This window comes from Accipiter gentilis, chromosome 11, assembly GCF_929443795.1.
Source record: "Accipiter gentilis chromosome 11, bAccGen1.1, whole genome shotgun sequence".
Taxonomy (NCBI): domain Eukaryota; kingdom Metazoa; phylum Chordata; class Aves; order Accipitriformes; family Accipitridae; genus Astur; species Astur gentilis.
Window position 1 is genome coordinate 30,380,909 of NC_064890.1, and position 12,176 is coordinate 30,393,084.

Below are 12,176 nucleotides of genomic sequence, written 5' to 3' on the forward strand. Positions count from 1 at the left end.
TCTTTGCTACCCAAGTTCTTCTCCCAAATTCCTTTTTTAACTTCTTCAGCCACCTCAGGTTTACATGTTTCTGAGGCAGCACATACATTGGCTTTCCCCTTCCGCTCTGGGATGTAGTCTGTAAGCAGTAGAGAAAGGAGACACCAAACACCCTACGTTATCGATATGCAGAGAGGCAAATGAAGATTGGCATAAGAACGCTTCATTCAGCAATTAAAGAGATGTTTAGCAAAAAGATTGTTATGTTGAGAAAGAAGAACATTAGCAGTTATGAGAAAAAGGGACGTGCTATTACTGATGCCAATGAAAATTGTGCACAATGCATAACAACTGAAATACTGCATGTGACACCAGTTTTCCAGGAAACATATACTATGAATTATTATGAATTAGCTTTCAATAAGTCAACAAAAAGCCTTCTAAGAGCACTCACAATAAACTTATATTCTCTCTTTGTTTCTTCTTAAGTAACCAGAAATGTTGAATTAATTTTAGCTTAACTTATTTCCAAGCTTAAAAGATATATGACCTAAGTCCTTTAAAAAAAAAACAAACAAAAACTTACTTACTTGTCAAGCTTCTCCTGTAATATAGACAAAAACTCACAGCAATTCACAATGTTATCTGGTAGCCCAATGTTAAAACCATGCTCTCTTGCCATATGATTGAGAAGGACAGATCTACAAAAGACATTAAAAAAGAACATTACATATTTTTTAATACATATGAGAATTATTCAATTAGTGACTTGAAATAAACCAATTGCTCTGAAAATGCATGAAAGTCAACATTAAATAAACCATAACAGTGTTGCTGCCACTGCTAGAAAAATAGGAATGCAACTTTACTAAGTCTTCAATTTCAGCTCTGCTGTACATTCAGTAATATTTCAACTGCTTAATCCACATGCATGAAATATAACCCTTTAAACAAAAATTAAAATATAGTTTATTTTGACCCTCAGTTAGCAAAGCTCATTTATTAACTTGAATAAGCAAATCTCATGTTTCAAATAACCGTCTTGAGAAACATTCTAAAAAGCCATTTGTCAGTTTTCTCTATGCTGGTTAACAAAGCAGAAATTCTTGGGTGTGATATGCTTTTACATCAGTATTGCTTCACACACAGCACTAAAAACACAAATGGCACTCAAAAATACGCATGAACAAACATAAAGGATGTTTGAGTAAGTTATTTTTCTAATAGAGGTATACTGGTTAATTCCTTAGGTGCTTCAACTTCTGCATCTGGGGACTAAAGAAACATCCAAGTGTTAAAACTGCTGAGCCTTTCTTTTACCACAGTCCAGGCATGATTTTCAAATCACGTATTCTGTGAGACCCAAGAGTAAGCAGAGGATGAATTTCTTGGGGGCTGAATGACGTGAACTTCAATACAGCAGGCAGTAAAGAGAATAGGACACTCACACAACTTTGGGACGTACCCCAGGTTCTGCTACCCTTCCAAAGTACCAGAACTACCCATGCAAACAGGCATTCAGGGATAAGACTCAGCCTCTCCAGCTGAAACAGATGCACTGTGTAAAACCAAATTTTCATTGGAGCAAGCACTTGAATGCAACTCCTGCTTGCACTTGACTGATGCAAAGCACTCCATTCTCACTCTAATTTTTGTGCCCTTTTTTTCATTCAATCTTCAAATTCAGACTGGTTTGGTGAGGTTTAAGAAGGAAAATGTATAACTGCATAGAAATATTTTTTGACAGCCATGCTGGCTTAAACAGTTCTCTTTGCCACTAAAATAACTGCTGAAAAACTGTCTCTTTAAAATGGTTCTGCTCCCAACTCCAGCTTACTGGAGTAAGTGTAGTATAAAAAGTTGTACTGGAAAAATTAAAGAATTGAGAAGCCGGAGGGGGGCTATTTAAAATGTAACTGCAGTTGAAAGAAAATACTTAAACTATACCTTAAAATGAATTCTATCTTCTAAGTCCTACCATTAGGCAGTAACTGGTTCAATGACATTAAAACCATAAACAAAGATGCTGAGCAGATATGAAAAAATAAAAGCAAACAAGTCAATAAACAAACCTGTTTCCTGTGAATTCTTGATCACAGAACATACACATACTATGAAAACTTATGTCATATCTCTCTCGCTGTTGCTGTTCTAGAATTTCTCTCTGTGAAGAGAAACAGATACAGTTATTCAGATAAAAAATAACAATCATTCAATCACATAAGCTTATTATACCTCTTTATCCTTACTGGAAACAGTAAATATACAAAATTAAAATGTGCTGCTGACACAAACCAGATGTTAGTATTTTTTGAGGGTGGGTTCTCACAAAAATTACAAGTTTTTTTAAAGGCAGTATGTGTTCCAGTCAAGTCCCACTAAACTTCTCCCAGTATTATACAAGGTGCAAGAAACAAATGCAATCTACAGTGAGATTTTATGCAGCTATTTAAATGATTCTATATATAACATATCGGTTTATTGCTTCTACTTAGGTTCAGATTTACTTCTGGTATCAGAGAGCAAGTTTATGGGTAACCACATAACACCCAGTGGAATGATAAACTCAATTTTACATGGCTAATTGCAGGCAATCTAGAGGACTTTTTCATAATATGGAACAATGACAAGAGCCCTGGCAGTTTCTGCAAGGAGCTATGGTGTGTAATAAACTCAAGGAAAAGGAGAAGCTGATTGCCTTTGCCACTGGTCCTGTTTAATGTAGATGAACAGGCTAGGCTAGACACTTTACAACACTTGCCCACAATTTTCCTAACAACAACAACAAAATCATGCAGCAGGTGATTTTCTCTGGTGCTGTAACAGCAGCAGTGTAGTTTTAGCGTGGAGTTACTATACAGTGCAGATGGAAAGGCCATAATCATCTGGGACATGGCAGAATTGGTGTGTGGATTAAAACTTAGCATATTTTCAGCCTGGCAGTACACTATCCGGTACTTGTGTTTTAAGTACTGATAACTGGTAAAGGATTTATTTTCTGTGCAACATAGAGGTGCTACTGCCTGCTTTCTGACATTCGGGATCCTGACTGAATTTCCTAGGGGATTTTCTCAATCTCTTTATCTCCTTAGAGCCTGCAACAGTGGAGCTTTGTGTTTCTCACCTACCTCTTCAGTACCTTTTTTGTGTGGATTAAGGCCCAAACTTGCCCACAGTCTACATCTAAATTCACATTCAGCTATGCCTGTTGGGTAAGCTCCATAGAAGGCAGAAAAGAAAGAAAAGTAAAAGAAAAAAAAGAAAGAAAAAAAAACCAAACCCAAAAAGAAGTAAGGGGAAGGCTTGAGTTATTGTCTTTACAGGCCCAAACATGTCCTGCAGCATGGATGGGCTGGGGTAGGCCTACCACACCACACCCCGTTGCCCACTGAGAGATGGCAGAAGGCTGATATTGGGCAAATAAATGCCCTGGGGTTTTTTTTTTGCACAAGAGCAGCACGCTGTATCCAGCGAGGGGCAGTGGGATGAAAAGGATGCCTGCTGGAGAGCGCAGGAACGTGACACACCTGAGTTACACCTGGCCTAGGGGCCAGTGGCTGCAGTGCCACCGTGCCTCAGCCCGGTTTAGGGCCCATATTCAACTACAGAATCTGGGAGCTGTAGCTGTTGCACATCAGCTCAGAGTCTGTTACCCTGAAAATGCAGATCCTGGGGGCTTTTTTGTTTGCTTTTGTACTGCGAGGTGTACATTTTCTGTCGCAGTCATGCTCAGCAGCGCCTACTCAAATTCCAGGCCATATCCACTCACATCCTGCTGTGTTATGCGGAACGTCAACTAACAGAAATATAAATTACTATTTTTCAGGGCTGACTCCCGAAAGAGATAAATGGAGCATAACACATCTTGTGATAGCCCTTCAGCAGAGACGCAGTTAAGTAAGGGTGTCTGTCTGCTCCACGCGGGCAGCGAACATCCCACACCGCACGTCGGTAAGAACCGCAGCTTTCTCTGGTACTTGTAGCTGTCACCTCGCTCCGCTCAGCAGCACACCTGACGCCGTTTGGCTAACCTTGCATTTGAAGGCGCCTGCGTGTAGTTTATATACTTTGTAAAACACGCTAGAGACAATCTAAAAGAAAATCAAAAGAAACCACCTACAATTCAAACATTAGGATAGCAAGGTTTTAAACACTCCCACCCTCCCGTTAACGTTATTCCAACGTAGCTTCCTAATTGCACTCTACTAGGAGGGGGAAAAAAAATGTTATGCAATATTTGGCTGCCTAACTCCAGATTCCCATTTCATACAGATTGCTTACTGGGGCCCTGGTGAGCTGCTACTCCCACACAGACGGTGCTCCTGCAACTCTGCTCTTTCACCTTTCCCATTTGCCCCTACACCAGCACGCTCAGCAGCTGGGAAGCTTTGACTAACTCAGCATCGTTGCTTTATCAATTTACTCAGCAGCATTTAAAAAAATATCCTCCAATATCCTCCAAGGTAAACACTCCTTTTGTCGAATGTTGTCATCAGGCATTGCTAGAGGGAACTTTCTGAGCCAGCAAGCAAATCTGGTACTTGCACAGGTGAGGAATTAAAAGCACTAGTTCAAGTCAAGTACAGCAAAAGCAAGGTCTGCTCTTCTTCCCTACAGACACTCCCAAACACCCTTCTACCTCTGCTCCATTGCTGGGACTCTGAAGGGAGAATAGCAATTACAGTAACTTGCATAAAATTTTTGAGATTTTTCTGAGTGGAGACTGTCAGCTGGTAATGAAAGTCAAGCTTAAGCTGAAGTTATGAGGCAGGAACTGAGTAATTTACTTTAATACCTGCAACAGTTTCCAACACTTTGGAATTGTTGGGGCTGTTAGTATCAACCATGAATTAATGCCAAGACAAAAAAACCCCAAACCCATTTCAGCCATGAATACTTTCCAAAACATTTTTAGGATACTGTGTCATATCAAAGTGTCAGAGAATGAGAGGGCAAAGTAAAGGAAAAAGTAAACAGATCACAAAATACACATATATTAGTTTTCTTTTTCCACAATGAATAAAAGAATTGAGCACAGACAGAAAAGGTAATCCAAACCACTACAAAAGCAAATGAATCATATGCCATAGCTTGATATGAGGAAAATAGTTTACAATATTGATACAGTTTGTTGAGTAATTCCTGACGCCCATCTCTTTTTTATCTTTTGTGGGATGTTCTGGCAGCTATTTGTCCTCCGCTCTTTCTGCCATATTCTATGATTTGCTAATCCCCTCCCTCCAAAATCCATTACTTTACTGAAGACTGTCAAACTAGTTGTGAAACAACCATTGACAGAACAGCTATCCCCACTGATACAAAGTAGAACTTAAATTACAGAGACTTTTAGTCTGAACTCTTTGTCTCCACAAGCCTCATGAAGCTTATGAGATCAACCAGCCACTGTCAAAAATAAGTACTGCTAGATGACAAGTTCTTGGAAGCACATTTTTAGATAGAGCCTAGCTCAAATAAGCAGTTGATATGACTGTGGTGGTTAGCAGCCTCCCGTGGAATAGCTTTAGGAAAATTCTATAGGACATAAGTGGTTGATCACCTTCAAATATGGCAAATGGAAGCTGGATATTACTGATCATACTTACGTGCAACAAAAACGTAGCTGCTTTGCAGGAATACTTAATGTATTCAGTAAAATCAGATTCAGTTTTAATCCAATTCCCCTTTTTTCCATCTGGAAAAAAACTGCTTCTACAGCTCTTAGTCGTACACTTTCTACTATATGGTTGATCTATCATAAAAAAATCCAAGCAAATTACAAAATACTATCTATTCTGTGTTTTAACTAATAAAACAAAAAAACATGGTGAGGATGTGCAAGTGTTTATTCCAGGATGACCATCTTTAAATATACCAGCACGCTAAACTGCTAATACAAAAGAAATTTGATCACTTGCATGACAATTTGTAATTTGGGGTCTAGAAAAATGCCCTGTACATTCACAATGCTCAGTTTGAGGTTGAGAGGAGTTCAGACTTTCTCCTAGGAGGTGGTAATTTAAAATGTGCCTGAAAAAAAATGTGCCTGTTCCTCTCCTAGGAAGCAATATTTTGGAGGAAATTACCTGTTCTTTTCCATAAGTGCTTAAGCACTATGCATCAGCAAGAATTCATACTGATAATCAGTAGAAGATGAAAAATGCATACTTGCAGCTAGTAAGCACTTTTCCCTAAACAATTACTTCGTCTCTGGTTTATAGTTCAAGAGACATTCAAGACATACAAAATGCCTTCAAAAAGCAAGACTGAAAACTAACTCCATCAAATGCCAAAAGCTATGGACTCAGGAAAGCTGTGGTTTTATGGCACATTAGACTTTTCTGATATTGTAATTCCTGCTACCTTTCCCTCCAACAGATACTGTATCCCAGGTGCTAAATTGTCTGTCTTTATTGCTGTCAGACCACTGCTTTTTTTAAAATCATAAACTCCTTTACTAACAAGGCCCTCATAAATAATTTATGTAGCTATTTAAATGCATGGCTTGGATCACAGACATAGAACAACCATTCACAACCAGTACTCAGCACAAGTTTTGCTGCTTTTGATTCCAACCTGAAGAAAGAATTGGTGGTCAAAATTTTGCCTGTTTTTTCCAACATCATCAGTTGGTCCGACAAAAAAATATTACTTCTTTCTCCAAGCCCTCTCTCTTACAATCACAGCACTTCTGAGAGATAAGAAATTAAGGCAGATTGCACTATGCAGTCTGGGACAAGATCACAAAGTGAATTTGTGACTGCAGTGAGACCTGAACTTATCATTCCTCAGTCCAGGAAACTGCTTGTGCAGTGGAGGATGGATTCTGCAGTTCGGTCTGTAAAACAGAGCTAACAGCAGTATATGCCTTCTTCTTCTTTTTTTTTTTTCAGGTGTTCAGGACCAAAAAAAAAAAAAAAAAGAAAATTACTGCCATAAGACCTGACAAGGCAAAGTCCAAACCCTTTATTCCAAAGACTTAAGCATACAAGTAGTCTCAACTAAGTATTGTGTTTCAGTACTGGCTGGATTGGGGCAAGGACATTTTATAGTTTGGGGTTCTTGTTGGCATCTGCCTTGCCAGTTCTGGTCCTTTGCTCTCATCCTCTCTGGGCAAAAGACGAGAAAGACAGTACATTATACAAATGATCACTAGTTTGCCTAAAGATGTTCCTTTGAAGAGGAAACTTCGCAACCGTTACAGCACGAAGGACTGAGACATCTGACTACCCAGTCACAATGTTGTGAAGAGTGCATAATCACAGGCCACGTTCCTTCTGTTATGATAACAGACTCATTAATACTACTGAAATCAGAGTGTCTGCCTGGGAAATAAGGTACTACCAGAGATGGCAATGTGGGTATGAATTTGGATCCAAATAATATAAGATAGAGACTTCACAATAAGAATATGTATTTTATCAAGCTCCCCTAGGTAATCTCTCAAACACACAGTGTGTATCTTTAGTTGTAGTTTCTTCCAATTTAAATAAGAGTTACATTTCCCTGCTGAGTGCTCACAGAAACTAGCTATTGCTGTAGGCAAAGGAAGCAAGTGAAACAGATTTTGGTTACAAAACAAAACAAAACAAAAAAATCATGCTGACAGATCACAAGAAGAAGCCGCTGATATACTTTACTGGCAATAAAACAAACCAGCACAGTACACTGAGACGAAGACTAGGATTGGTGACACCTGAGATGTGCTACTGTCTCTAAAATCTTGCCAAGCACATTATCTGACAATTATACACATCGTTAGGATAAACTACTTCTGGAGTAAGACAATTACATTTGGTTTTCTGTCTACAGTTTCCTCAAAGATTGACTGATGAGCTTTAGATTGTGCTTGTAGCTGCTAAATAGAAAAATATTTATAAAAAGTCATGGTATCAGAAACTTCATGTCTCTGTAAAGACCTGCAATCTTATCTGCATATCAATAACCTGTCTCCTAACTTCTATATTCAGCTTCTCTCCTTACTGATCACTATATTCAGCTCTCCCACTTCAAACAGTACTCTCTTGCCTCTTGAGTACAGAAAAAACCCCAACTTCAAATTCTGTAATCATCATCATGTCCTCTCCAGTGTTATCTCAAGAAGAGTGCCTTTTCTTTAATATTATCAGAGATGCCTGGTGCAGAAGCCTTTCGTGAAGGAAGCTTAACTGTAAGGTGCATGGAAATACAAGGAATTTGTCAGGATAGGACATCCAGTCTGGAGAACACTCAACACTTTTGTAGCCAGCTGTCACACCATCCAACATACAAGTGTTTGTTGACTACTTTGCGCACTTTTCCCTCTTATCCAGTGAATAGGAAAATTCATACATAATTGAGGAACGTCGTAAACAGAGTCCCACTGGCTAGACAGACAGACTGGCATGTCAAAGACTAGTCACTAAGGAATGAAGGATGATGGCATGAGACCCACTTTTGGGACAGAGAATAGAGGAAAGCAATGGGGCAGTAACCTACTATCATCCAAGAAATGTTGCCTATCTGGTGATGAAACTGAGAGTAGTCCACTTCATCTGGTACATGCTGATCACCCAAGTGGCCATTCCTGACTTTTTACAAGATACTTAGATAAGATATTACCACAAAACTCTGTGAACAAGAATGAAGTAGGAAAAGTAGCGTCTTCCTAAATCTTTTTGGTTGAGTTCAAGGAACAGGCATATATCAACATGTTCTGGAGAGGAATATATAGCTATGGAGACCATGACAAAATAGGGAGCTGTATTGGTTTTGTTTGGCAAGGTTTTGGTAGCGGGGGGGGGGGGGGGGTTACAGGGGTGGCTTCTGTAAGAAGCTGCTGGAAGCTTCCCCTGTGTTCGAGAGAGAGCGAGCCCATACTAGCTGGCTCTAAGACGGACCTGCCGCCGGCCAAGGCCGAGCCAATCAGTGATAGTGGTAACGCCTCTGTGATAACATTTTTAAGAAGGAAAAAAGTTGGGACGGAGAGAAACTGCCGCCGGAGTGAGGAGTGAGAACATGTAAGAGAAACAAGCCTGCGGACACCAAGGTCAGTGAAGAAGGAGGGGGAGGAGATGCTCCAGGCGCCGGAGCGAAGATTCCCCTGCAGCCCGTGGTGAAGACCCTGGTGAGGCAGGCTGTCCCCCTGCAGTCCAGGGAGGTCCACGGTGGAGCAGATATCCACCTGTAGCCCGTGGAGGACCCCACGCCGGAGCAGGTGGGTTCTCGAAGGAGGCTGTGACCCCGTGGGAACCCCGCGCTGGAGCAGGTTCCTGGCAGGACCTGCGGATCTGTGGAGAGAGGAGCCCACGGAGCAGGCTTTCTGGCAGGACTTGTGACCCCGTGGGGGACCCGCGCTGGAGCAGTGTGCTCCTGAAGGACTGCACACCGTGGAATGGACCCATGCTGGAGCAGTTCGTGAAGAACTGCAGCCCGTGGGAATGGCCCACGTTGGAGGAGTTCGTGGAGGACTGTCTCCCGTGGGTGGGACCCCACGCTGGAGCAGGGGAAGAGTGTGATCAGCCCTCGTCCTGAGGAGGTGAAGCGGCAGAAAATAACGTGTGATGACCATAAACCCCATCCCTGTCCCCCTGTGCCGCTGGGGGGGCTTGGTGGTGAAATCCGGGAGGGTAGTTGTGCCCGGGAAGAACGGAGGGGTGGTGGGAAGGTGTTCTGAGATTTCATTTTACTTCTCATTACCTTGCTCTGGTTGATTTGTAATAAATTGAGTATGTTTTGCAAATTGAGTCTGTTTTGCCCGTGACGGTAATAGTGAATGATCTCTCCTGTCCTTATCTCAACCCGCGAGCCTTTTGTTATATTTTCTCTCCCCTATCCAGCTGAGGATGGGGGAGTGATAGAATGGCTTTGGTGGGCACCTGGTGTTCAGCCAGGGTCAACCCATCACAGGAGCATTTAAGAATATCATCATATGGCTGGGGAAGCAAAGGCTACCAATAAGCCCCCTGGCAAAGATGAGAAAGAGCATCTTAGGACATCAGCTTGTCAGCTAAGTGGGGAGACTTTAAAGTAGGTTTGAAAGGACAGCAACAAAAAACCCAGAAAGAAATAAGAGTTGTGACTGAGTGGAAAACCAGGAAGTTGGGAAGAAAATGGTGGTGGTGGTGGTGCGGAAAGGATGTAAGAAGGAAACCAAGCTGTACAAACTGCTGAACCACAGATCCTACACGACTGAATGAGTACCAAAGACCATACTGTAACTTAATTGCCAATATAATGAATTGACAAAAGTCTCAGAATTGTAATACAAGTGTTATAAATTTATTGTGAAACCTTTGAGGTGCATTCTCCTGACTCCTGTTTTGTATGGCAACTTGCCTCTAAGGAATAGGGAAAATGTCTTTTTTTCTGTATCTTATCCTCGATTCCAGCCTAGTCTGCAGAGCTCGGTTTCAAAGTGAACAGTGGGAATGACTAACTGGAATGGCTATAAGGGATTGTTCCCCTAGCTGTCTGTCCCACTTCATCTTAGGTTCTTCGTCTCTTCCCTATCGCTCCTCTTCTTGAGTTGACTCAGCTACTGAAGTGATGCAGGCTAGAACCTACACTTGAAAAGGTTGTTATCAATGACAGGTCAGACAACACAGGCTTCGAAGGGTACTGTGACACTGATGTAGAAGACATTCTTACAGCTTGTTCAGGAAGCCAAGTCAATTAAAAAAGAGAGGAAGAGTTTCATGATATGATGAAAACTAAGTAACTGTGCAAAGATGTATGAAAAGAAAAAAGAAGGTTGAAATTACAGTAGACATATACCACAGGTTGCCAAGCTGAAGCAGGAGAAAGGTGAAGTTTGTCTGAACTAAGACAACCAAAACAAGATGGAGACAGGTTAACACAGTAAAACTGAATAGCAAAAACCAACCTCTCCTTGCCTCCAAATACATTAGAAATAAATGGCAAAGAAATGCAGATATCCATTATTTAATGTTGGAAGAGACCAAATACAGACAAAAGAGGAATGCTTGCAATATTCAGGGCTTCAGTCTTTGCAGAAAGGTTAATTATCTCACAACCGTTAATGAAATGCTTTAAAACAAAAGAAATAAAGAACTGAGACCAGAAAAAGGTAAGAAAGTGTTAAAAGTTGGATGTTATACGTATTCAAATCTGGCAGAATTTACCCAAGAGTCATTACAGAATTAGATAAAATGACTTCTGACCACTAGTGTGACAAGTCTTCAAAAACCCATGGAGGATGGGCAATGTTGCAGAGTGCTTGAGAAAAGCAATTAAATACCAAACACAGGCAAAGAAGAACCTCTAGAATTTCAGATGTAGGTATTAACATGCTGACATTACTAGCTATTCAGTAAGTGCTTCCGATGTTGCATTATGCTGCATCAGGCTAGCATCTCAATCCCTTCCAGTGCATAGCTTCAACTTCTTGAACCTTGTCTTGGCTTAACCTTGTGATACACTGGGGATCATACAAACAGCTCATCTGGGAAGCCAGCATAGCTGAGTCCTTCTCCCAGTTTTGTTTGAAGACTCCTCTTCAGGGTTTGTTTACTGGGAGGAAGAATAGCCTCTTCACATAAAACTACCAGTCACATGACAGGAGAATAGCTGTAAACATGACAGCAAGACAAGGTCAATGCTGTGGTAGGAAGTGTGTATTTTCAAAAAATAAGTTTTGGGGTTTTACCTTTTTTAGAAAAAACTTAAAAGATAAGCCGAAGTGGCTTATACTGACACTGCTCCTCCTGGTATCTTGAGTTTTGCTGCCAGGACCTCCTTGCCTGGTACTGCTTCATAACTACAAATTCTTTGTCAAAACTGTGGTTTTCCAAAAGACGGTATCTGTTTTGCATTATATAGCCTTGTCAGCTATTTCAGCAAGCTGTGCTCTCTAACCTAGTTCAGGCTCATTCCTTGGCCTCTCTCAATACATCACAGTCACCATAATGTCTCTGCATGACATCCACCTTGGCTAGCTCCCCTGCTGCAATACAGCCTGAAATATTCCTAAACTGGAGTTTCAAAACTGCAAAATGAAATGCTTCAGCTAGCACATTTTAAAGACAACATTTGTCCTTGTTTGGGCTTGCTGTTGGAGACAGCAGTTAGGATTCAAAGGCTCAAGGAAAATCACCAAAAGTTGCATAGTTCTAGTCTTTATTCTGCGCAACTCACATGAGCCCATTTGCCAGCTCACTCTTAATTGCTGGACTTGTCTGGAGTTAAAAGACTTTGGAAAG

At 41.0% G+C, this 12,176-nt stretch overlaps 1 protein-coding gene across 1 annotated transcript in view; it reads right to left on the bottom strand.

Moving 5' to 3' along the window:
• The window catches only part of ZNF277 (zinc finger protein 277), a 57,102-nt gene that overhangs the window by 13,772 nt on the left and 31,154 nt on the right, over positions 1-12,176 (bottom strand). Inside the window, exons 5-6 of the mRNA XM_049814224.1 lie at positions 2,052-2,143; positions 570-680 (exon numbers count right to left, since the gene is read on the bottom strand). Coding sequence (XP_049670181.1) covers positions 570-680; positions 2,052-2,143 — 203 coding nt within the window. The remainder of the gene's footprint in view (positions 1-569; positions 681-2,051; positions 2,144-12,176) is intronic.